A 25,211-nucleotide genomic window follows, 5' to 3' on the forward strand; every position below is an offset into this window, starting at 1 on the left:
CCCCCCAAACTCGGTCCTCCAGTTGTTTTGGGACTACAACTCCCATCATCCCTGACCACTGGTCCTGTTAGCAAGGGATGATGGGAGTTGTAGTCCCAAAACAGCCGGAGGGCCGAGTTTGGGGATGGCTGGTCTCGGCTATTGCCATGGAGGAACCTACTAGGTGAGCCTTCTGAATTTTCAGAGTGCTGCCATGCCTCGTACCTGTCACATCTGTGGCCAGGGAACATGGTCCTCAGCAGAACTTGGGACTATGGTCTCCGACACTTCCCACACATAATTGCTTGCACACACAATTTCCGCTCACCCCCTCCAAGAGGTGGGTGGGGCTTGCGACACCATGCGGGCTTACCTGGCCAGGTGCCACCCATCTTGCTACAGGGTGGTTGTCCCCTTGCCCCCATCTCGGCAGGACAAAGAGCTGTGAGGGCTAGGAAAAGGGCCAATGCTCTTCGGCCCAGGTCACTTTGTTTTCCTGCTAGATTCACCCACCCACCCCTCCCTAAAATATAACATGGTCTTCATTTGCAGGCTAACCACTTGCTTCCTTGGTCAGCGGGCACTGCGATGGTCGTAAGATGGTTGCTGTATTCAGAACCAGGAAGGAATCTCCCTACTTTGGCAGGTTTTGCCTTCCCTGTAGCAATTTGTCACAACTTTGGTGGTTTTAGGCCTTGGTCGGTATCCTATAGTCCAGGCACGTCCAACAGGTAGATCGTGATCTACCGGTAGATTACTGGACGTCTTTGGTAGATCACCAGTAGATCACTGGCTCTCCCCAAAGAAACTCATCAACTTTGGCTCCCCTAAAAAAAAAGCTCAACAACTTTCCCCATCACCCCTAAAAAAATCTCAACAACTTTGACCCGAACCCCTTAAAAAAAGGCCTTCCTAAAAATAAAGCTCAACTTTGACCTGAACCCCGCAAAAGGGGGTAGATCACTGCCAGTTTTTAACTGTGTGAGTAGATCACAGTCTCTTGGGAGCTGGCCACCCCTACGTCTATCTTTGAGTGGGGGGGTAACATCTTCATGCACCCCCAAGCAGCGGCGTTTGCAGGGCCCATTAAAGGGTTGGTCACGGGATTCACTGGCCCTAGAGCGGTGGCATATAGGTCAAACTTCCGGCTTTGGTGAAGTGGGAGGGTACGCTGTGTAAGTTCACACTTTATGGTCCCCTCCCACTGCACCTGACTGCCCTGCACATCCTCAGACCCTGCTGGGTTGAGAGGGATGCCTTCCAAGGCATGTGCCAATTATTTTATTTATTTATTTATTTATTTATTTATTTATTTATTATTTATTTATACCCCGCCCATCTGGCTGGGCTTCCCCAGCCACTCTGGGCAGCTTCCATGAAAATATTAAAATACAGTAATCCATTAAAAGCTTCCCTAAACAGGGCTGCCTTCAGATGTCTTCTAAAAGTCTGGTAGTTGTTGTTCTCTTTGACATCTGGTGGATGGGCGTTCCAAAGGAGGGTAACACTACCAAGAAAAGGCCCTCTGTCTGGTTCCCTGTAACTTGGCTTCTCGCAGCAGGGGAACCGCCAGAAGGCCCTCGGCGCTGGATTTCAGTGTCTGGGTAGAATGATGGGGGTGGAGACGCTCCTTCCGATATACTGGGCCGAGGCCACTTAGGGCTTTAAAGGTCAGCACCAACACTTTGAATTGTGCTTGGAAACATACTGGAAGCCAATGTCGGTCTTTCAAGACCGGTGTTATGTGGTCTCGGCGGCCACTCCCAGCCACCAGTCTAGCTGCCACATTCTGGATTAGTTGTAGTTTCTGGGTCACCTTCAAAAGTAGCCCCACGTAGAGCGCATTGCCGTAGTCTAAGCGAGAAATAACCAGAGCAAGCACCACTCTGGCAAGACAGCCTGCGGGCAGGTAGGGTCTCAGCCTGCGTACCAGATGCCAAGGTTCCTGCACCTGAAATTCAATAAAGTTGTGGCCTAATTTAAACCCATACATTGTTGTCAAGTCTCATCCAGGGACAGGGTTTAGCGCGTGGGCTCGCAAATACACATATTTCCCCAGAACACCTTCAACAATGCCCATGTTTGACAGGATCGTGTTGGATGATAAGTTATGACTGTGCAGGGTCGGCATAGCCATTAGGAAGGTGGAATGTTATGTACTGAGCTGAATCCTAGAACAATAGGATCCAGAATCAGCAGTCTGATTGGTCCGCAGGAGCCACCCAATCCAACTCCAGGTGGAAGTGAATCCGCAACTTGATTGGCCTGCACGAGCAGCCAATCAGGCTGCTGGCAGAAGTCAATCCACAAACTGATTGGCCCAATCACGCAAGGCCCATTGTGTAAATCAGTGGTTCCCAACAGGTGGTCCGCGGACCCCCAGGGGTCCGCGAGCTATGCCAGATTGGTCCGCAAGATGCTATTAGAATAAAAAATATATTAAATATATTTCATATGATAACAGATTTTTTTGTTTTGGCCGCTTCCTGCATGAGCAGAGTCTAGCGCAAAACTAGAATTAGATAAAGGCAGTAGTTCTGCTGTATGCCATTAGGTGGCGCTTTACAAACACTACTGTTTTGCAAAGAGGCAGCGCACGTATTCTACTAATGCTCACCTCCCCAAGATGCTTTGCGGGCGTCGGCTTCATTTGTGCGCTACTGCGCAGGTACCCTGTCTTCTTCATTCCCCTCCCTCCTCCCTGGCGCGCGCTGCCTCTTTGCAAAACAAAGATTTAGGATTAGGAATTAATTAATTAAGATTTAGGATTAGGAATAAATGGGGGTCCTTGTCACAATAGCGGCTCGATGAGGGGTCCTCGAGAAAATTTTGTTGGGAACCCCTGGTGTAAATAATGTATATAAGCAGATGTTTTTTTTGGAAAAGAGCCATTCATCTCTTCTTTTCCTTTGATGACTACGAGCTGAATAAAGAGCATGAAATTCACTCTTGACTCCGAGTATATTTCAGGGAAGCTCACTGCCTCCCCCACCACTTCTGGTGGAAAAGTGGAACAAGCACCAGCAGTAACTTCAGGTGAGATCTCATTGATTTCTAGCAACATCTCACCGAAATGGCGCTAGATCTTGTGGCGCACGTGAGATCTCACACCATTTCGATGAGATTTCACTGGAGATTGGCGTGGTCTCAACTGAAACGAGCATTAATACCTGTGCCACACCTCCACCGGAGCTAGAGCTTGTCTCCACTACAGCTTGCCTCCGCTGTTAAAACCCGGATCCTTTGTTGTTGTTGTTGTTGTTGTTGTTGGTAGCCAGAGATTGGTTTTTTAACCCTTTCTGTGCTGTTTTCCTGGCGCTTTGGCAGACTATGATTGGGTGTAACAGCGTTCGGTTTTTTAACCTGTTCTGTGCTGGGTTTTTTGTCGCTTTGGCAGACTATGTTGGTGCTGCGTGTTAGTTCCAGCGAAGGTATTATTTGTCATTTATTTCTGTTCTCTTCCCCCCCCCCCCAAAAAGCGCAGTAGCTTTGGGGCATCCCCTCAGAAAAAGCAAAGCAACTTTTGCACCCCCACAAAAAAACCTCCAAAACTTTGGTCAGCAGCTCCCCCCAAAAAGCTCAACACCTCTGGGCACTTTGTGATAAATAAGGGTTTTTTTGGTTTGGTTTGGTTAAATAATTAGGTTTTGGTTTATTAAATACAGTTACAGATTGCAATTATACATTTTTGTTATTTAGACTATAAATATTATGAAATTATGGTATTTTTTCTCGAAGTGACACACCACCCGAGTTATGCTCAGTATTTTGGCAAATTTTGACACACCAAGCTCAAAAGGTTGCCCATCACTGCACTGCAGCATCTTTTTATCTGTGAACCAGACACGCCCCACCCCACCATAAGCTTCGAAAGAAGCCACATCAAGCTCACTTGGCTGAGAAATGTCAGGGGGTGAATGGAAAGAGAACAACTTTCATGGACTCGCTTCAACAGATTCAGTCTAACACTGAATTGCACCTTTCCTCCAATTCGGGAAACAGAATGAAGAAACAAAACACACCTTGCAAAAGCTAGATAGGGGGAAAAATTTATAAATATTTACACACTGTACATTCCTGGCTCGAAACATAGCGAGCAGTTGCTTGAGAATGGTTTCAGCAATGTGCAGATCTAACTTGATGGCACAAGAGTTTAGGCACAGCTGCCCCTGCATATTTTTTTAACAATGTTTTTGGAGACACAGTATCTCCACCCATCCCCTTTATTTAGTAAACCTTGATGCTTCAAAGTACACAACAGAACAGTCGTTGCAGCTAAACATATGATTATGTGGGGCTTGTCGCATACACAGAATTACTATAGCTAAATGCTAGATTTGGGGCACAAAGTGCATTTTACCCCAACATCACATTAATGGGGCAAATTGGTTTGATTTAACTTAAAGGAAGGCCTTTTCAATCATTTATTTAAATCACAAATAGACCAAGTTAAACAAGTTTCCCATTCTGAAATTGAGGTATTTCCTGATCAAGCATGTATGCTAACTGATTGCTACAACAAAAGAATCCCTTTTCAGTTTAGAAGCATTATCCTATATGCAGTACTGAATTAATTATATCTGAGTAGAGATATCTACTTGCTTCTACAGACATACATGTACGTATACACAGTAAGAGCCTAACTGGAAGCTTAAAGAGGAAACTGGAGCTCAAATTCATTAGAAAACATGCAAAGATTAGGGTGAAATTTGTCCAGGAATGACTGGAAGCAAGAGTTGGCCGTTACCTCACGGAATAGAATTTCTCCAGTTGATGGAAAAGAAATACGTATATTGTTTGGTTTCCCTTAGGATATACAGCTTAGCTGATTTATACAACTGATCTGGAAGATACCTTGCTCTAGAGATACCTTGATACAGAACAGCGTGATCTTAGTTAGGCAAGGAATTGTGCCTCTGAGCAAGACCTCCTTATGAATTCTGTCATAGAGAATCTACGGGAAATGGACTACTGTCCAACACTGTCTGGTCTGCAACTCGCGTTGCCAAAAGATGCCGCTTACCCTACTCCCCTTCTAGGTCAGCTACGTGTGTAAGGCAGTAAGATTCTAGTTCAAATAAGTCAGTGATGAACTCATTTGGTGACCTAACCCAGCCACTTTTCTCTCAACTGCCAGATCTGCAAATGGGGATGACATCTATAGTACAGGTGAGAGACGAGATATTGTGGCATGTCCAAGGGCCCATCTTGTGAGTTCTTGGAAGACATGAGATTAGATTCAGGGACCTCACTATGCCACACCAACCCACACCACCCAAATCTAAATCAGTTAGTCTCAGAGATCCCAACTGCCTCTTTTTCTTTAATGAAATTGTTTGTTTGCTTGCTTGTTGTTGTTGTTGTTGTTGTTGTTGTTGGTACCCCCACCCATCAGACAGGGTTCCCCAGTTACTCTAGGTGGCTTCCAACACAATAAAACATTTTAAAAACTTCCCTATACAGGGCTGCCTCCAGATGTCTTCTAAAAGTTGTATACAGTGGTACCTCTACTTACGAATAACTCTACTTACGAATGTTTCTACTTATGAATGGAGCTCCGCCCGCCATCTTGGATGCGGTTTAGATAGGATTTTTTCTACTTACGAATTTTTAGATAGGATTTTTTCTACTTACGAATTTTTTCTCCCAATGCATTCCTATGGGATTCGACTTACAAATTTTTTCTACTTACAAATGTGCATTTGGAACGCATTAAATGCGTAAGTAGAGGTACCACTGTAGTTATTTATCTCTTCAACACCTGATAGGAAGATGTTCCACAGTTGGGCACCACTACCGAGAAGGCCCTCTGCCTTGTTACCTGTAACTTCACTTCTCGCAGTGAGGGAACCACCAGAGGGCCCTCAGAGCTTGACCTCAGGGTCTGGGCCAAAGGATGGGGACGGAGATGCTCCTCCTTAAAGCTGTTAGGGCTTTAAAGGTCAACACCAACACTTTGAATTGTGCTTGGAAACATCCTGGGAACCAATGCAGATCTTTCAGGAGTGGTGTTATATGGTCCTGGAAGCTGCTCCTAGTGACCAGACCAGCAGTCACATTCTAGATTAATTGTAGTTTCCGAGTCAAAGGGAGTCCCACATAGGGAACATTGCAGTAGTCTAAGCATGAGATAAACAGAGCATGTACCACTCTGTCGAGATAGCGAGCAGGCAAGTAGCGTCTCAGCTGGCATTCCAGATGGAGCTGGTAAACAGTTGCCTTGGGCACAGAGTTGACCTGGGCCTCCATGATCAGCTGTGAGTCCAAAATGACCCCGAGGCTGCACACTTGGTCCTTTAGGGACACATATACTCCATTCAGGACCAGGGAGTCCCCCACACCTGCCCACCCACCCACTTGCCCCCCCCCCAAGAAAGAGTGCTTCTATCTTGTCAGGATTCAACCTCAATCCATTAACCACCATCCATCCTCCAACTGCCTCCAGATACTCACACAGACATTCACCGCCTTCACTGGTTCTGATTTGAAAGAGAGATAGAGCTGGGTATCGTCCACATACTGAAGAACATCCAGCCCAAACCCCCTGATGATCTCTCCCAGTGGTTTAATATAGATGTTAAAAGCATGGGGGGAGAGGATGGAGCACCTCACAGATAATAATGCTCTTATCAATAAAGAACAAACTGAATAAGTCACAACAATATTACAGTTGCTTATTCTTCTGAACTGCCTTATCCGAAATCTGCACCCTAAACCCACAGCACTGTCTGCGCTTCTCAAAGTCTATCCAAAAGCCACATTCCATGCATTCATTTCTCTAGGACCTCTGTGGCTATTAGCTGGTTGCCTTTTTGTTTTTTACAATCTCCGCTGAAATGCCGGAACAAGCCATTTTGCAGGGGCTCTTGGAAAAGCCATCTCGGTCTAAACTCGACCACATCCTCTTTCGTCTCACTGCAATACCATGCACGCCAAATCCCATTTGCTGTAACAAAAATTCCATAATAAAAGGTGCATTTTTGGAGGGATGCAAGCTGTTAGGTACGTGGGGTGCATTTTGAAAGACATATAAAACATTTAAACACGTAGTCATTAGAATTCCAATAACCTACTTATAAAGTTCAACAAACTTGTGGGTTTGTTGGGGATAGCCACTTATGTCTCCCTCAGATTTACAGATACGCTGCCTGTTTTGTCATATGGCCTTGAGAAATCTATTTTATGTTCGCCAAGACCTCAGGGCATTTAGACTTGCTCTTCATTCCACCCTCAGCTCCTTTAAGTACAATGATGAGCTTCATTCGGCCATTGCCCCATCTAGAACATTAAGCACAAAGTGTGTGAGTTTTTTAAGTCCACCGTTAAATCACAATCAGCTCCTATTAACAATCTGAAGCGTCTCTCCCTTTTTATCAACACTTACTTTATTAAATCCTTAATAATATAGATAGAATAGTTAGTTAATTTGTGTGTTGAGCCATGGATGTTAATTTGTAAACATAATAACATACTGCAATCATTTGCATAATAGCATTTTAATCTTTTTAGTAAAAGCTGTAATTCCCTACAAAGTACACTGCAGTAGAAACTAAGTGACTATTGGTAATAATAAAAAAGGGCCTTAAAATTCTGATCCTATTATAGCGTTGGAACATACCCAAACTGCTTCCATAATCTCTGAAATGTTACTGTTCTCTGATTTAGGTGTCTGTGTCAAGAATAAAAATGAAGTATAACTGGTGGCTCTAGACTATTTCCTAAATGTAATTTAGTATTCACTAAGCACCAGCACTTTGCAAATAGCTCAGAGGCTTTCCTTCAAAGTTCAGAGAGCCGGCAACACATTTTTGTGCTACTAACACCAGGCAACTCACCTTACAGACTATGGTGCCGAATAGATGGCTATGATAAATCATGCCAAGTTGGCACTGAAGGGTAGCAGCCGTGGAGGGCCTTACTACGAGCCCCCCCTCCCACAAGATTTTATCTGCTTAAGCAGCCTGCCTTGGGCTACTCGTTTTGGAGAAAATCGAAAAGTGGAATTAAAAAACACGTGCATGCACACACACGTATACATATCTATCCATATATACCGGAATAGACCAGTTTAGAAAGCTCCACAGGAGGCTTAGACCCCTAGAAACCCATTGACGCCAGTCACAAGACTCTGCAAAGAAAACATCAGGGGCTGTTTAAAAGTCAGGCCAAGTCGTTTTATGCAAGATCTGGTAATTCATTAATCAATCTGGCTGCAAACATTGAATGAATAACTTTGCAGGAGTAGCAGAGCCCCCAACAGAATATTGGAGCTTTATGGTATGAATCTATGCAAATTACCCAGATGACTATAAAAAGCCCCCATCGCCTTCGCCATGCAAAACCATTCCAAATGGATACGAAGTCATTTATCTTTGTAAAATTTCCTCTTTGCCAAGAACGACACACTGTGTATGCTTCCATTGTGAATCCCTTTTGTTCCCCCCTCATCCTTACGGCTTGTAATAAACTTCTTTGGCTGCCCACAGAGAAGCACAGTAGCTTATATTTTGTTTTCCAAATACCTTACATGCACCACAGTCCTGGAAGTACCTCGGACTGAGCTGAAAACACACACACACACTCGATTGTTCACTGCAATAATAATGACAGTGTGGCAGCTGAAATCTCGGTTCACTGAAAGAATAGGGAAGAAATTCAGGGGAAAGTCTTTTTAAATAGGTAAAATTTGCACCCCATCAATGTATGCTACTTTTGCAAATGTCATCACTGTTTCTAGCATTGCTGGAGACTGGCGGTTGTCACCCCCTTAAATCGCTCTTGTGTAAGTCCCACTCATCTCAATGGGACTTATTCCTGATCAGCAAGCATATGCCTTCTCTCTCTCTCTCTCTTTTTGTAATTATTTTTTATTAAGGATTTTCTTGGGTTACAAAGGTAGTGCAATGTCTCATTTTTTCCCCTCCCATGTATCATTTTTACACATCATTTTTACTTGTTGAGACATTATGAGGAAGGGGGGAAAGAGGTGGGTGGGATGGGGAGTTGGGTGTGGCGGATTGCCAATGTTTCTGTTTTTCTTGATATGTCTAGGGGTTCGGCGTCAGCGTCGTTTGTGCGGGTTCTCTGTTGTTTGTTTGTGCTTCTTTGTTGGTGAGAGAGGTCGGGATTTGTCTTAGGATGTGATTGTTCATTTGTGGTTGGCTGTGATGATCCTTAGTTTCTTGTGTGAGTGGGGAGGGAGGGTGTTTTGATTAGGTTAGCCATATTGATTTGTATGCTGACGGTAAGATTTTGTCATTGTCCTGTTGGGCTGTATAAGTGATGAAGGGGAACCATATTGGCTTCTCTTTTTAAGAAGAAAATATAAATGATATTTTCACCTCAACATTGATTGTATGCGTGTAAAGGTAAAGGTAAAGGGGCCCCTGACCATCAGGTCCAGTCGTGTCCGACTCTGGGGTTGCGGCGCTCATCTCGCTCTATAGGCCGAGGGAGCCGGCGTTTATCCGCAGACAGCTTCCGGGTCATGTGGCCAGCATGACAAAGCTGCTTCTGGTGAACCAGAGCAGCACACGGAAACGCTGTTTACCTTCCCGCCGGAGCGGTCCCTATTTATCTACTTGCACTTTGATGTGCTTTCGAACTGCTAGGTGGGCAGGAGCTGGGACCAAGCAACGGGAGCTCACCCCGTTGCAGGGATTCAAACCGCCGACCTTTTGATCAGCAAGCCCTAGACTCTGTGGTTTAACCCACAGTGCCACCTGGGTCCCTATGCGTATACGTATATAAAACATCCATGCATATATTAGTATCCAAAGCTACCTCCATAGGACACCAGGTGTTTATCACATCTTTTCCTGGGTTTAAATATTATTGCAAATAGGTGCACAGTTAGGTAGACAGGAAGGCAATCCAAGATTTCCGAGAAGCATAGAATAGTCCCACCCGCCACCCAGCTAGGACAGAATGGTTCTTGACTGCTCTATACAGGTAAGTTGCTCAAATACTTTGGCCTAGCTCTCATCGAGATGGGAAACCTGCATCTAGACTGCACAACTTCAGACTGCAGGTAGAAGCTCATGTGACTCGATGTTTCTCCCTACACAAAAGGTATAAAACAGCAAACACTGCCTCACTGCAGAAGTAAAAAGGCAACTCTATTAAAGCAAGCCCACCTGAGGGTCATGTGCATGCAGGGGACAGACTATAGTGGCAAAGAAATGCTCTTTTCCTGCGCTCTTTACTCAACGTGGTATGTTGTTTTGCCATGAAAACAGATGGGGGGGGCTGAGACACAATACACAATTTAGCTCTGATCAGACAGATATTGCCAGTTATAAATTGTGGTTAGGGTTGCCAGACTCAATAGAGGACAGGACTTCTGTGCCTTTAATTGCCCTGCTCTCTTTTGAGTCTGGAAACCTTAAAGAGAAACCAGCAGACCCTTTGTTTAATTTCCAAGCAAAGGGTCTGCTGGTTTCTCTTTAAGGTTTCCAGACGCAAAAGAGAGCAGAGCAATTAAAGGCACAGAAGTCCTGTCCTCTATTGAGTCTGGCAACCCTAATTGTGGTACATCAGAGACTACTTGTCATTTATTGCTGCAGGTCCCCTCCCTCATTACCATTGCAGAATACCCAAATTCCCAAAGGCCTGGGGGACAGGGGAGTGGATTCCCTGCCTTAAGCAGCAAGGTGTCTTTGGCCAGCTCTGGGTAAACTATAAAACCTGAGGTATTTAATCAATATGCAGGAAAAGAACATAAAATTTAACAAAGGTGAAACCTTGTGGCAAAATCTCTCTTGAAAGCAGCATGGAGGAATAATCCAGCATTTGGGGAATCTGGTTCTTGAGCCCCCACCCCACCCCTAGTCATAAAAAGCAACAGTTGCATACATGGAAAGGTGGCGCTGTGTAAACCACTGAGCCTCTTGGACTTGCCAATTGGAAGGTCGGCAGTTGGAATTCATGTGACGGGGTGAGCTCCTGTTGCTCTGTCCCAGCTTCTGCCAACCTAGCAGTTCGAAAGCATGCCAGTGCAAGTCAATAAACAGGCACTGCTGTGGTGGGAAGGTAAACGGCATTTCCGTGCGCTCTGGCTTCTGTTACGGTGTTCCGTTGTGCCAGGCCAGAAGCAGTTTAGTCCACATGACCCGGAAAGCTGTCTGTGGACAAATGCCAGCCCCCTTGGCCTGAAAGTGAGATGAGCACCGCAACCCCATAGATGCCTTTGACTGGATGTAACCGTCCAGGGGACCTTTACCTTTACCTTTTTTTACCTGCATGCAGTGAAAGTGTTAAGACAAAGAAAACATGGAGGGAAATTGTGAAGATCGGAGCGGGGAATGCAACTTACAGCATCACCGGCAGCCATACATAAACTTGTGTTTTAAGAGAGCTGTTGGTTTATTTTCCTTCCTTCAGTCCTCCAAAAGTTAGCCAAGTTATCAAATCTTGAGAGACCTTAGAGCATGTGGCCAGAATCTAGAGGAATATCATCCTGTTTCTCTAATATCCATGCCAGATCAAACTAACCCTGTCTGGTCACAAATTCAGAGGTGAGGCAGGAACGTATAAACTGTTGGCTCTGGAGTTACCTGCACGAGGGCAAAGAAGAATGTGTGCTTGTTTTGCCTCAAATAGGATGCAAAGTATCTACCAGTGCTTCAAGCAATATTTCACAATCCACACTGGACAGAAACAGCTACAGCTCAACAAACCCACACATTGTGGAGAAAAAAATGTAGCCTCTCTACTTTTTAACAGGCAAATTCCACTCTTGGAACCAAACTGGATGACCAGCAGACTTGCACAATGTATCAGTTGCTGCGAGTCAAACACTTCAGACCGTAGGCAGTGTGTATTATCATGATCATCAATGTTATGTTAAACGTTAAAATTGATATCAGGCAGGTGCCCTCACTATACTCTGTTCGGTGCCTGCTGAAGACATTCTGATTTAGACAAGCTTACCCAGAGAGTCTGTAGGAATTTGTAATTTGTTTTAGTCTATTCTATTGCCGTTCTAAGCTCTTGTACGTTTTAAATTATGGTTGTAAAACGTTTCATGATTATTTCATGGTTTTATCTTCCTTGTAAACTGCTTTGAGGGTTTTCTCTACCACCAAGTAGTATATAAATTTGTTAAATAAAATAAATAGATCATCAATAAATAACATGACTTGGATTCCTCCAATGTCAGAGGCAATTTAGAATGTTGTTTGGCATTATGCAATGATATGGCCAGATTTTGTATGACCTACATTTATCAGTATTTCATATATTGTTGTTTTATACAATGGCAAACATTTTAAAATACTGTTTTGATTTCTATAGTGGACTCCACTTGGCTCCGCTTGGACTCCACTACTTATGGTGATACAGAGACAGGATATTCTGCTATATTCTTGGTAGGTTTTGTTTTGTTTTGTTTTTTTACAAAATGGTGGTCATGTTCTATGGCTAAACAAAGATGCCTTCCTGCAGTAAGCTGATCCATCAAATACTTTTATTCGCTCATATCTTCAAGCAGAGGTTCTGGAAGATAATAGTCATGCACAAAACTGCTAGGTAGGAACAATTATAACCCAGCCAATATGACTTTTAAACAAATCTGGGCACTGTCTGTCTTGTATTAGAATCAGTACAGAACAGGTGTATTGGTAATTCTGATGGCCTTAAGTTTGAGACAGATAATGTTTACATGGTATTTATGTAAATTTAAAATAGGACATAATTTTTAAAATAGAGGATTCACTCCATTTAGAAGCATGTCAAGGTAAATCCCTCTTTCAATTATGCAGAAGTAGTTTTTTTAAAAAAAAAAAAAAGTAGGAGCTTTGAAGCATTTGATTCCCCCACTCCCGCAATCTAAATCTGCCAAGTATGAGAATACAGAATATGCATCTCTGTTCAAAGACACGAACAGTAGTAGCTTGCGTAGCTACTGCATACATCCATCTCTATAAATTTCTCTAATGAAATGACAAGGCTTAATTGTACCTTAATTTAAAAGAAAAGCTGGCAAAACAGTGACAGTGTACGTCACAAGGCGCTAGATAGAGGATAAACCTGGTGGTCAAGAACACACACATCGCTTCATGTTGGCTGCTCGATTTCCCATATGCACCCAATTCCTAAACAGAACCTTTCGGGAATGGCTGAACTTTTCCCTTGCTCAACAGTAAAAAAAAAAAAAAAAGGTTCTTTGGCCAGACTCTTAATCGTTAGAAGAAGATTAAGTCTGAAACTGTAATCACACTTACCGGGAAGTAAATCCAATTGCACTCTACCAGCAGCAATGAGCTTCTGGACACAGCTCCCATCCCAAGGAGGTGCTGTGAGAGGGAAAGCTTGGCATGGAGAAAGAAGGAAAGTGGGAGCTTCACAGCTGACTGGCAATAAGGAGGAGGCAAGCAGGGGCTGAGGGAGGGGGAGGGGGCTTCCCAAAGGCATGCTGTTTGCTTTTGGAGAGCTGATGCTTTGGGAGAACGGATGGGAGCCGAGTGGGATCAGTCTGCTTAGCCGAGGTGCCAAAGTGCATTATGATGCAAGCCATCTATGATTGCACCTCCCAATGGTTTTTGTTGCACTTTTAACTTTGAAGCAGCATGCAAATTTGATCAGGGTTGGGTTGCTTTAAAAAATAAAACTCCCCCCCCCCCAAAAAAATATCAACCTACGCAGGGTGGTGTTAGATTGCAATGGGGGGGGTAGACAAGTCCCAAAACCTCAAACAAGTGATCGCTGTTCTGCAATCAAAAATGGTGCGAGTATTACCACGTGATTCACCTGCCTGCATAGATTGGTTCTGTGGAGGCAATATGGTCATCACTGTGGTCTAAACCTCTGAGCCTCTTGGGCTTGCCAATTAGAAGGTCGGCAGTTCAAATCCCCCAGACGGAGTGAGCTCCCGTTGCTCTGTCCCAGCTCCTGCCAACCTAACAGTTCAAAAGCATGCCAGTGCAAGTAGATAAATAGGTACCATTGTGGCAGGAAGGTAAACGGCACTCTGTTTTCCATCACAGTATCCCATTGCACCAGAAACGGTTTGGTCATTCTGGCCACATGACCTGGAAAGCTGTCTGTGGACAAACGCTGGCTCCTTCAGCCTGAAAGCGAGATGAGCGCGACACCCCCATAGTCGCCTTTGACTGGACTTAACAGTCCAGGGGTCCTTTACCTTTACCTTTGATCCAACAGAATCCAGAGGTTTGCATAGAAGAGCCACTTCTAGATTCACCTCTGCTTTGATCCACTTCAAGGGTCCCAATTTTCATCAGAACCCTAACAGAAAGTCAATAACTCCCTCGGCGTTTAATGAGGGCTCTGAGGGATGAGCAAAATACAGCCTCAGCATCAGATCAAAGACTTCCTGCTTCAAGTCCTGGACACACACACACACACACACACACAGCACAACATCCTGAATTTAGGAAGTCTGGAAACCACCGAAAGGGCTTCAGGTATTTATAAGGTGACAATGTCCAAGAGGGACTTTCCAGTAGTGCCCCCTCCACCTCCAGTGGATATTCATTTGGCTCTTTCAGTGCTTGTGCTTAAGTCAATTACTTACACACACACACACACACACACACACACACACACACACACAATTTTTTAAATTAGTTTGAGTCCATATGGAGATTTTGGCTGCTCTTCGTTTTATTGTTGTGCTACTGTTTTTTATATAGTTTTGCTGTGTTTAGTGTACACTGCTCTGGACTCCTGAGGGAGGAAGATCAGGATATAAATTATTTTGAATAAATAAGGGATTCTTTCAAAACAGCTTTGCCACATACTGATGGTAACGTGGCACAAGCAAGGCACATAGAGATTTCACCCCAGCCGAAAGGGAATTTGCTTGCCAGCCCCCTAATATTTGCTGGAGGAACAATTTGGAGGGAGCATATGCCCAAAATTGCTGAGGCTGCAGCATCTTGCCTCCTGGGTCAGAAAAGAAAGGAATCAACTGATCAGGAAGGCAACCAGAATAAGCAATACAGGAACGGACACATCCCTTCATTTGAACACCTCGCTGAGCTGCCATTCTCTCCCTGCCCCTTCTCTCTCACTCACACAGCCAAAGTATCATTAAGGCACAAATTTGGGAATGGGGAACAAAATGCTTCCCAAAAGGTAGCCGAGTTTTACTTCTTCTATTTTTCCTTTTTTAATTTTAAAATAAGCTTTATTTAAATCTGGGTTAAAATACATTCAACACATGTTCAAAAAACACAAGCATACCAAACAAACAATAATATAAAAATAATAATATACAAAATAATATACAAAATAATATAGAAATAATAATAAAATAATCTATAACTTCATAATGTAATATGAATATTAATAATCATAATATTCATAAACATAAAAATTACCAATGGTGCATAAACAATAAAGAATGAAAAAAGAGAAAAAAAGAAAAAAGGAAAAAAAGGGGGGGGGAGAAAGCATACATTCGACTCGTCATTCGTACCCAAAGAAACAACAACTATATCCTATCAGGGTGCCTCAGCCCTTGCTTTTCCCCCCAGGACCAATTGCAGTCATCAGCAGTCGTTAACAGCCATCTACAGGTTTACCACTCCCATCAGCCCATCACCCATTCCCATCACCCCCACCCTCTGAATATACATAAGGGTTTGGTGGATTCTGTTTCAGTGTATCTGACGAAGTGTGCATGCACACGAAAGCTCATACCAAAATAAAAACTTAGTTAGTCTTTAAGGTGCTACTGAAGGAATTTTTTTATTTTGCTTTGACTCAGACCAACACGGCTACCTACCTGTAACTATATCCTATCAGACAGTTCCGTAATCCCGATCCCCTACCTATACTTCTCCCACAAAAGACTTCCACTTATCTCTATCTCAGATTTCTTTAAGTGTTATTCTCTAGTACTGCACTCCCAATTCTGTATAGTTAAATAGGCATCTCCAGTGATCATCAAATAAAATATAAACTCAAATGACATGCAGATTACTAAATAAAATAAAATATAATAATATAATAAATCATCATTTTTCAGTTGTCTCCGTATAAATTAATTCAAGTTGACTCAATACGAGGTGTTAAAAATAGACCCAAGACTTTAGCCGAGTTTTACTTCTAAAGGGCCAAGGGAGCTAAAGCAAGCTGCCGCTATTCCTGTGGGTCCCAGCACAGCAGTGGAAAAATCAGGGTTGTCCATATTATGCAGGGAAACCATAGCTACACCTCCCCTTCTCACTCATCACAATGGGCAAACTTCCCCATGTCCACAGCCTCCCCCAACAACAACAAAACTAACCAAAGGGAACCCCAGCATCACAGCCCACAAAAAAAGGTTGCAAAGTTTGTGGGGCGGGGGTTCTTCACCCAGCCCTACCTAAGTAGGAGGGACAAAAAAATATTTACTTTAGAACAAGGGGTGGGGAATCTATTGCCCTCTCAAAGTTCCTGGCCTACAAGTCCCAATATCCCTGACCATTGCCCATGCTAGTTGAGGTTGACAGAATGCAACCCCACCTAGGAAAGGTTGTATGCTTGTTCCTGGACCACCTGGCATCCTAACCAGGAATACCTCTTCGCCACATCCAGCAAACCGCTTCTAATTCCAAACACTCATTTGCAACCCTCTCCCTGTCACCATGGTACTTGATGAAAAGCAGAAATAGAACTAGGCGCCATCAATGGTACCAAAAAGCCACAGATTATCTCACCTCCTGGTTCTGCATAGCCGTTAAATAGCAAAAGATGCAAGGTGAAGCCTTACAGCAGGCACCCCAAACTGCACCCCAGTTTTGGCCTCCAGATGTTTTGGCCTACAACTCCCATGATCCCTAGCTAACAGGAACAGTGGTCGGGGAAGATGGGAACTGTAGTCCAAAACATCTGGAGGGCCGAAGTTTGGGGATGCCTGCCTTGCAGCAATGACTACAGGGTAGAGCAACAGTTTGAGTACCACCTTCCAAGACCTATGCTCCATAATAATAATAATAATACCCCACCCTCCCCTCAGGGTGGCTAACACCAAATGTATAATACATTAAAAACACAAAATCAAACAATTGATTAAAATACAGTTCAAAATCACATTTAAAATCAAAATAAAATTAGGTGGGAACCCACGAATCACAACCGTAGGGGTAAGGAATATTAAATGTTCACCAGGCCCAGCCACCTGTGCTGGTCCCATGTGGGCTGACAGAAGGAGCCAAGAGGCCACTTACATACAGGGTCCCATAGAAAGAGGAAAGAAGGAAGGTGGCCAGACTGGGCCCGGACCAAAGGCCTGGCGGAACAGCTCCATCTTGCAGGCGCTGTGGAAAGATGTCAGATCCTGCAGGGCCCTGGTATATTGCAACAGAGCGTTCCACCAGGTTGGGGCCAGAAAAGTGAGACCAGAAAAGAGAGAGAGAGAGAGAGAGAGAGAGAGAGAGAGAGAGAGAGAGAGAGAGAGAGAGAGAGAGAGAGAGAGAGAGAGACTCCCTAGTCGCAAATCAGCAAGGTAGATTAGAAGGATACCATGGTTCATGATACTGAATGCCATAGAGAGGACCATGATGTATTCCATTATCATCTTACAATGGAGGTCAACTACCAAGTGCAGCACAAACATCTGTTGCAAACAGGTTATAAACCAGACTGATACAGGATCCTAGATGATCATAGTTAGCAATGAAGGCTTGAAGTTGGGCTGCCACACACTGGATCACTTTGCCAAAAGACAACACTTCAGAGACTGGGCAAAAGTTCTCAGTGGAATCTGAAGGGCGCCTGCCACAACCACTCCCAAAGCCACAGGGAATTCCCCTTTCTTCAAGGGGGCACAAACAATCTCCACTTGCCAGGACCCCACAGCCAGGAGAGGCAAACACACACCAGACAACGTGTCCACATCCTCAGGCTGCAGAAATTGGAAGTGACCAGCGCAAGAACATCCAGAACCCTATCTGCAATTAATGTAAAGTCAAAATGCAAACAATCTGCGAAGCACTTTGCAAACTGGCTACCAATGGCACACCTTGGTTGCAATAATATATAAGTCCCATCACCACCCAGAAAGCCTCCACTGGCCAGCACTGTACCGACACAAGAATGGTGGGGAAACACATACCATGTTGCAGGCAGGGTGACAAAGGCGGCTCCAAAGCAGGTTCTACATCCTGTCCTATTGCATTAACCTGAGTCTTTCTCCACTGATGCCCTAGTCAGCATCAAAGAGTCCCTAGAAAACATCATGTCAACCAAATAAGCCATTTCCGCATTCCAGGGTGCAGGCAAGGCTTTGACAACCCCCCCCCCAAAAAAATCAGGAACCCATTTAGCCAGCCTCTGGGAAGCCATTCTAACAAGTCTTGGAGATTTTTGGAAGCCCTGTAACCCCAGCCACCAGGTAAGGATTTGCCAAAAGAACTAAAGTCTACCCCTCTTCTTAACTAGATCAAAGGATGATTGAAATCAGTCAGGAAAACGATAGGTCCTCAACATATACCCAAGACAATGCCCACCAGCTCAGGAACAGACCACCACGCCACTGAATGAGCAATACGCCAACAGTACCATGACATGGAATGACATTGGGGTTCTTTGACCTGGGATTTGTTTTCTTCCCACCCCACCCCACCCAAAAAGAGGGTCTTAACTCCATTGGTTCATATCGGGCTTGCTTTTCTTTGTTTAGTCGTAGAGGTATGCGGGTGGAAGCAGGACGACTCCATTGGCTCTGCTGAAAGACCTTCTCCATCTGGCTTCTCACCTGGCAGCAGCCCTTCCATCAGTCGGCGGCAGAGGGAAAGATGAGAAGCAGGAGCAGTCCATTGCATCTCCTGCAAGGCTAGTTCCATATGGATCCTTCCCCTCCCTAAACTGTTTCCATTCTAGCTGGTCATAAGAACTATTATGTAACCCAGAACTGCTGTCTGAGTTTTCCAGTTTTCTTCTTTTCCCCCTGTGTCTTTTACAGTCTAAAAGACAAAGACACAAATGAAAAGCTCGCAGGCAGGGGCTGTCTCATTTTTATTAATTGCATGGAAGCTGCTCTGGGAGCCTTTTTTGGCCAAAGAGCAGGACAGAAAGTGTTTCAAGCAAATAAATAAAATTTGTCTATTTCACGTCGCACTGCCAGATGATATAGAACATGCTACTCCGGTGCTGGTTGCAATTTTTATAAAGAAGGTGGAGGAATTTCCACATGACTAGTTGCACCAGAATGCAGAAAAAAGGGGTGGTGGGGAACTTTCAAAATTAACAGCTCCAACTCTACCTCTGCTTTTGGATTTACGTAGATCCAGGTCTCCTACCCATATTATTTTATGCTGGCATAGCTCTGCTTCTGACATAATTCTGCCAGTGAAAGAACAAAAAACAGGAAGGGAGGGTAATCATGGGGAAGGTGGCCCGTGGGTTCCCTTGGCGAACCTCCTAACGATAAAACTACAAGCTTTCTAGGTCCTCCATCTGGGAATTGGCCAGTCAAAGGAGTGTTGATTGGCAATGTTTGTAGATCCACAGGGCATATTGACTTCTGTACTCTTCCCGCCTTCACCACAGATGCTCGAGTGCTTGAAGTCACCACAGCAGGCCTACTGCATCTGTGAGGCAGGGTGACAATGCGAGAGGGTGCCCACTTGCCACACACTTCTGTTTGCTCCTTCTTTGCCAATACAGCACTCCACGATTTGTGGGAGTCAGTGGGTGCTGTTAGGGAATAGCTGGCAGGACTGTTGTATACTGTGTTGCTGAATGTGCTGCAATTTCATGCTCAGGTTAACTTCATGGGGTGGGGGCAGACAGGATCTAGGCAGGGCTACACCCTGGCCCCCTGAACAGCCTTGTAAACAAACTTTGCAGCTCAAGCACTCCTGATCTGCATTTCACCCTAGAGTTGCCATCCAACCAGTGTTTTACCAGTCTGATAAACAAAACCAATATACCACCACTAGCAGGGTCAGAAAACTTCCCCTTTTGTCCTACTCTGACAATCGCCTCCTAGACTTTGCCAGCATTTTGCCAAAATATGCCAGATTCCGTTCTGGCTCCACCCCTAAGCCACAAAATTTCACCCCTGAGTTATTCCCCAGCTTCAATCCAGTGATCCAGAATTTTAGAAATCCAAAATGTCATCCCTAAGACCCTTGGTTTGGGCATTTGAAATACTCATACTGGCACCTAAATATCTTGGTATTTTTGCCATTTCCTTACAGGATTAGTGCCCACTAATCCGAAGCCATATCCAAGGAATCGGGAAAAATAGCTGCAAGCACTGCAGCTTGAAAACATTAGAAATCAGAGCAGATAAAGACCACCATCCGTGTCATTAAAAAAAAGAGATGCTTACATGGCACAGCTTTTCCTTACCTCAAATATGTTTGATGACTCATTGGCATACTGATTGGAAATGATTTCCGATTGGTCACTGTACCACTTGAGCCCTCCCAGAAAGCTGTCGGCATCCAAGTCATTCACATCTAATTCAGAGAGGTCAAGTTCTGGAAGATCTGGGCAAAGAGGCTGGTCTTCACCAACCAGAGCAGCACACTGAAAAAAGAGGGGAAGGAAAGATACAGAAATGCTTTCATTAATTAGAGGAAACTGTGAAGAACAGCAGCACATGAGAAGAATTATATCTCCGTTAACTCACTTATACCACCCAGCAGGTCACTGGAGTTAACTCCATTTTGGGGGAGAAAATGCTGACTTGTATCAAGGAGCTTGGCACAGGTGAGCAACAGAGCGTGTTCGTGTGTGTGCCGGCTTGCTTGTTGGAGAAAGGCTGACCTTTGCCTTCTAAACCATCCCCCCCCCTGCGCGCTGGGAACAGCCACTGTCTCTTTATTCACAGCCCCCAGTGCAGAAGTCGTTTAAAAAGCAAAGAGGGGAGGCCACGATTTCTGATCTCTCAGTTAAGCCAGAATGAGGCATTACTGTATTAGAAGATTCACAGCAGCAACCGAAAATAGTAAACCCGTGCCTCTCTCCCTTGGTAACTCCTAGTTTATTCTTAAGGTATAACATTGCACACTGACAGGGCCATGCTACGGATGTTGGCTCGGAGGTAAGCCCCATGGAATTCAGTTGGACTTACCTAGGAGTAAACATGTTGAATTCTGAGGTTCCCCACCCCTATACAAGGAAGGCAATGAAGAGAGCAAGGAGCTGGCTGTCATGCATTTGTTCCTCTTTAAACTACATACAGTATCCACCAGGAAAGGAGGAGAGATCTGGGGCTGCCATTTCCAGCAGCAGACATGCCATTCCAGCAAGCTCTGGACTTAGCATACGGAAGGCCCAGAAATCGTAGAATCCGCAGCAGAAACCATGATGCAAAAACCAGCAGGAAAGACAGCAACGTGAAATTACCCATCTCTGTTGGCCTCTCACACATCAACCTGCCAAATGGTTCCAGAATTATTAGCCGTAACAAAACTCTGGGTAAACTACTATAAGCTAAGCTACAACAGCCTCATAATAAGCAGATTTTGAAATATTTCTCATGACACACACAAAAAAAGCCAGGCACCTGCCAAGTAATGACCAAATATCTATAAATGTCACATTCCATTTATGGAGTCTCCCAATCTATAGCTTCGCTTTCCGGCTACGAGCACAGTCTCATTGGCTAACATCCTGCAATTCACAGGCCAAACTTAACAGCACCACTAATTGGCTTTTCATAGTGTATCCCATGCCAGAGATAGGAAAAACATAGCCTCATCTTCACAACAGTCTTGGGAGGTAGGTCGTCCTCTTTTGAGGACTGAGAACCAGAATAGGGAAATGACAATGAGACTAATAAGACTACCCCCAGGTTTGGGAGATGGCAACCCAACTCCGCCTTGCCCATTTGCAAGCCTGCAAGCAAGGATGACACCTTTCCCCTCCATTATTTGAACTCCTACCTCTACTAGATCCACACCCATTGCACACCATTGATATGCCTCTTTCCTTCTGGGACATACAGCTACTTATTCACACTAAGTCTAGAGAGTGTTCTGCATCCAGGATTATTGAAATGCAAACAGGGCACTATTTAGAGAGGCCTGTATGTGCACCCCATATTCACATAATCAACCTCAAAAAGATTTCTAAAATGCACCACTTCTTCTGAAATTTTGATCATGGATGTATCCACGAGTGGGCCTGTACATTTGCTGTGAACTGCATTTGCCCCTTTGCTCCCCCGCTCCAAAAAAATATGAACTGGCTTCTTGCCATGTGGTAAGGGACAATGTAGGGGTTGCAAACAGCTTCTTCAACACCCCTAGAACCATTACCATCTCAAGCAATCATTTTTGTTGCTATGGTAATCCAGCTAGTCCTGGCCAGGACTGAGTAGCTATGTGTCCTGGCAATGATACTAAGAACACCAGGGTGTCCTATGCAGGATAGGATCCTGTGGCATGTATCCCATTTGTCCAATAGCTGGGCCAGCCAATCCTGCAATGGCTGTGTCATACATTACTTGAAGTGGTGCTGGCTATCAGATCTAATCTAACGGTTGCGCCCGCAACACTTCCAGCAATGTACGCATCTTCTGTTAAATGAACATGGTGCCATTATTTACCATACAAGGGAAAGCATTGCCACTGGAGCCTAGTGTAGTTGTCACTGTATGTTGTCTTAGTGCGTGACAGTTGCAAATGTCACTGGGATTATGCAGGAGCAACCATGAGATGACAGTAGCACAACTTCTGCAACATGGAATCAACAGCCCGTGTTTGAGCTGCAGTGTGGAAAAGGATGTTTAATGTTACCTAGCCCATAGCTCGGTTGTAGTGTGTATGTGCTGCATACATACATTCCCTGACATGAAGAGTCCAGAGAGCTAGGAAAGACCTCTGTATGAGACCTGGAGAGGGGCCACCAAACTGGACAAGAAGGAGCAAGGTGGACCAGTGACGGCTCAATGTAAGGCATATGTATGATTTCATTGATTCAATTGTTTTGGGTTTTACAATATTGATAGTTTATGCTGAAATCTACCCCGGGATCATGGATTGATTTCACTACGCATGAAACTCATTCTTGTTCTGAGAACATATTGCTAAACTGTTAGAACTCCGTTTCAGAGAGATGCCTGAACGTGCAATTGTATTTTTAAAATATTCTTATCACTTCCATTCTGATCTTGTAGGGACTGACATTTGGCTCTGGCAAGTTTTGCTAGGTAACTGTTACATATGGAGAATCATTGCAAAGCAAACCTTTTACTAATATTATAGCACATTCCACTAATACGTTTAGGCAGCGTATATTCTGTAGACATCTCAGCATCATTTAATTTAGATATCAGGCTAACCGAAGATACATGTCTTTTTACAACGTATCCACAATTGTACAGCAGTTACAATGTGGGTAAGGCTACAGCTCCAGCCTTGTGAAAATTTGTTTTTAACTACATAGCCACAAACACAAATCCTACAGAGTTTAATGGCACAAAACTAAACATGGTGCTAAACTTTGCAACTGAACTAGTTGTGACTCTATAGTGCTTAACTTTTGCTGCATTGTGTCCATAGTATCTTCAGCTTTTATATTTTTTTCTCCTGCATAAGCCGGAACTCCCCTGTGTTGGCACCCATATGAATTACCAATTATGTTGTTAAAAGGTGACAAAAGGTAGTCAGTTTAAGAATGAAGGTTTCCAGCCTCCCACTTTCCATTCCCTGGATTTATCTGTTTCAAATGCAGCAGCCCAAAACCCCTGTGAAAAATGCATGTGGATTTCAGATGCCACGGCCTGTCAATCACCCTCAAAGATGGCATAGTTTTCCTTATTTATAATCTTGCTCGAATGAGGTCAATTAAGGTGAATTTATCAGTAACCTCAAGGCACCCTTCCCCCAGCAAACATAGGAATTCAATGCATGTCGTGTCACACTTCAACAGCTAAGTGCAGGCTTCTTGCTAAAGTTGGACTTCAGAAAAATAAACTTCCTGAAACATTTGACAGGCAATCCCTGAAAGAGCAATTCCAGCACTGTATATTCTGTCTTTACGTGGGGCAACCTAATTGCAAGGCATGCTTTGGAATAGAGAAACAGGGTCAATAGACTTGGAGCAGCTGGCAAAGGCTACAATTTACCATCCCACTTTCACTGGTCAAGCAGGACGATGCAGGGAATCAGACAAAAGGTGCATAGAAAAGGAAACTTAAGGGCTGGAGGGAGAGTCTCTGTTATTTATTACTATTCTTTGAACGAGTACAAAGCTGTAGCAGTTCGAGGCCTACCTGAGTTATACACACACATATGTAGTATATGGCAAACTTGAAGAAAAGGTGGAAGGAACACACAAAGAAAACTGCACAGCAAGAGTGGCAATAAAAACTGCCCCCCCCTTAGGGGGAAAAAAAAGCTCCCCCACCCTCTAAAGTTGGCAAATGTTATAATGCAGAAATGACCTTTTCTTGATGCCCAAATGAAATCTGTGATCTCATTAAAGGATAATCTAGGTCTTTGCCTGAAAAGGTAGATTCTCAGCATCACCCCCCCCCCCAGTTTTGTGTTGTGGAGGTCAGTGGCTTAAAACTGACGCCACAGACTTCCAAGGTACCGTGCTGATCGCTTTACTACTTTTCATTTGTAAAAATAGATTCTCATTCTCTCCACCATCCCTCTGCACTGCCTAGTTAAAACTGGATGGGTTCTCTCAATAGGTACACATTTTTCAAAAAGGCCTGCGGTGGCCATTTTGAAGCAATATAAGAAATAACTCTTCTATTTGGGGCGGGGGAGGGGGGGTTAAAACAAAGAAAGTCTTCTTTTCGCAGTTTTCATTTATCTCTAATGACTGGAGTGTCACTTTTTTTAAAAAAACAAATGGAATATCTGAAGTGAAGTACGCCGACTCTTGCCAATGTTGACCTGATAATACATAGCTGCCAAATTTTCACTTTTCTCGCGAGGAAGCCTATTCAGCATAAGGGAAAATCCCTGTAAAAAATGGATAACTTGGCAGCTATGGATAATAAAATCAATGCTTCTAGATATGGCACCACACTTCTAATCTGAGACACATTAGTAGCAAGTGTTCCTGTTATTAATTTATATTTGGCCTTTGAATGATGCCAGGTTTAACACTCTGAGTCCTGCAACTGTCCTCATCTGACTGTCCTCATCGCAGATATCTGGCGTTTGTCTATATATCTCTAACAGGTGCACCTTACAAGCAATGTCTCTCCACCACCCCCTTTTTTAAAAAAAAAATACAGCCAACAGCTTACGGCAGTTATTACACAACTATACCCTTAGTTCTGTAATAAGCTTTAAGAGGATAAAGCAGTC

The 25,211-nt window shown here is 44.1% G+C and overlaps 1 protein-coding gene across 7 annotated transcripts in view; it reads right to left on the minus strand.

Moving 5' to 3' along the window:
- The window catches only part of PPARGC1A (PPARG coactivator 1 alpha), a 608,542-nt gene that overhangs the window by 82,983 nt on the left and 500,348 nt on the right, over nt 1–25,211 (minus strand). For all 7 annotated transcript variants that reach the window (XM_060278952.2, XM_060278951.2, XM_088658461.1 and 4 more), the window contains one exon: nt 20,284–20,463. In XM_060278952.2, coding sequence (XP_060134935.2) covers nt 20,284–20,463 — 180 coding nt within the window. The remainder of the gene's footprint in view (nt 1–20,283; nt 20,464–25,211) is intronic.

The sequence above is a fragment of the Zootoca vivipara genome, chromosome Z1 (assembly GCF_965207765.1).
Source record: "Zootoca vivipara chromosome Z1, rZooViv2.hap1.1, whole genome shotgun sequence".
Lineage (NCBI taxonomy): Eukaryota > Metazoa > Chordata > Lepidosauria > Squamata > Lacertidae > Zootoca > Zootoca vivipara.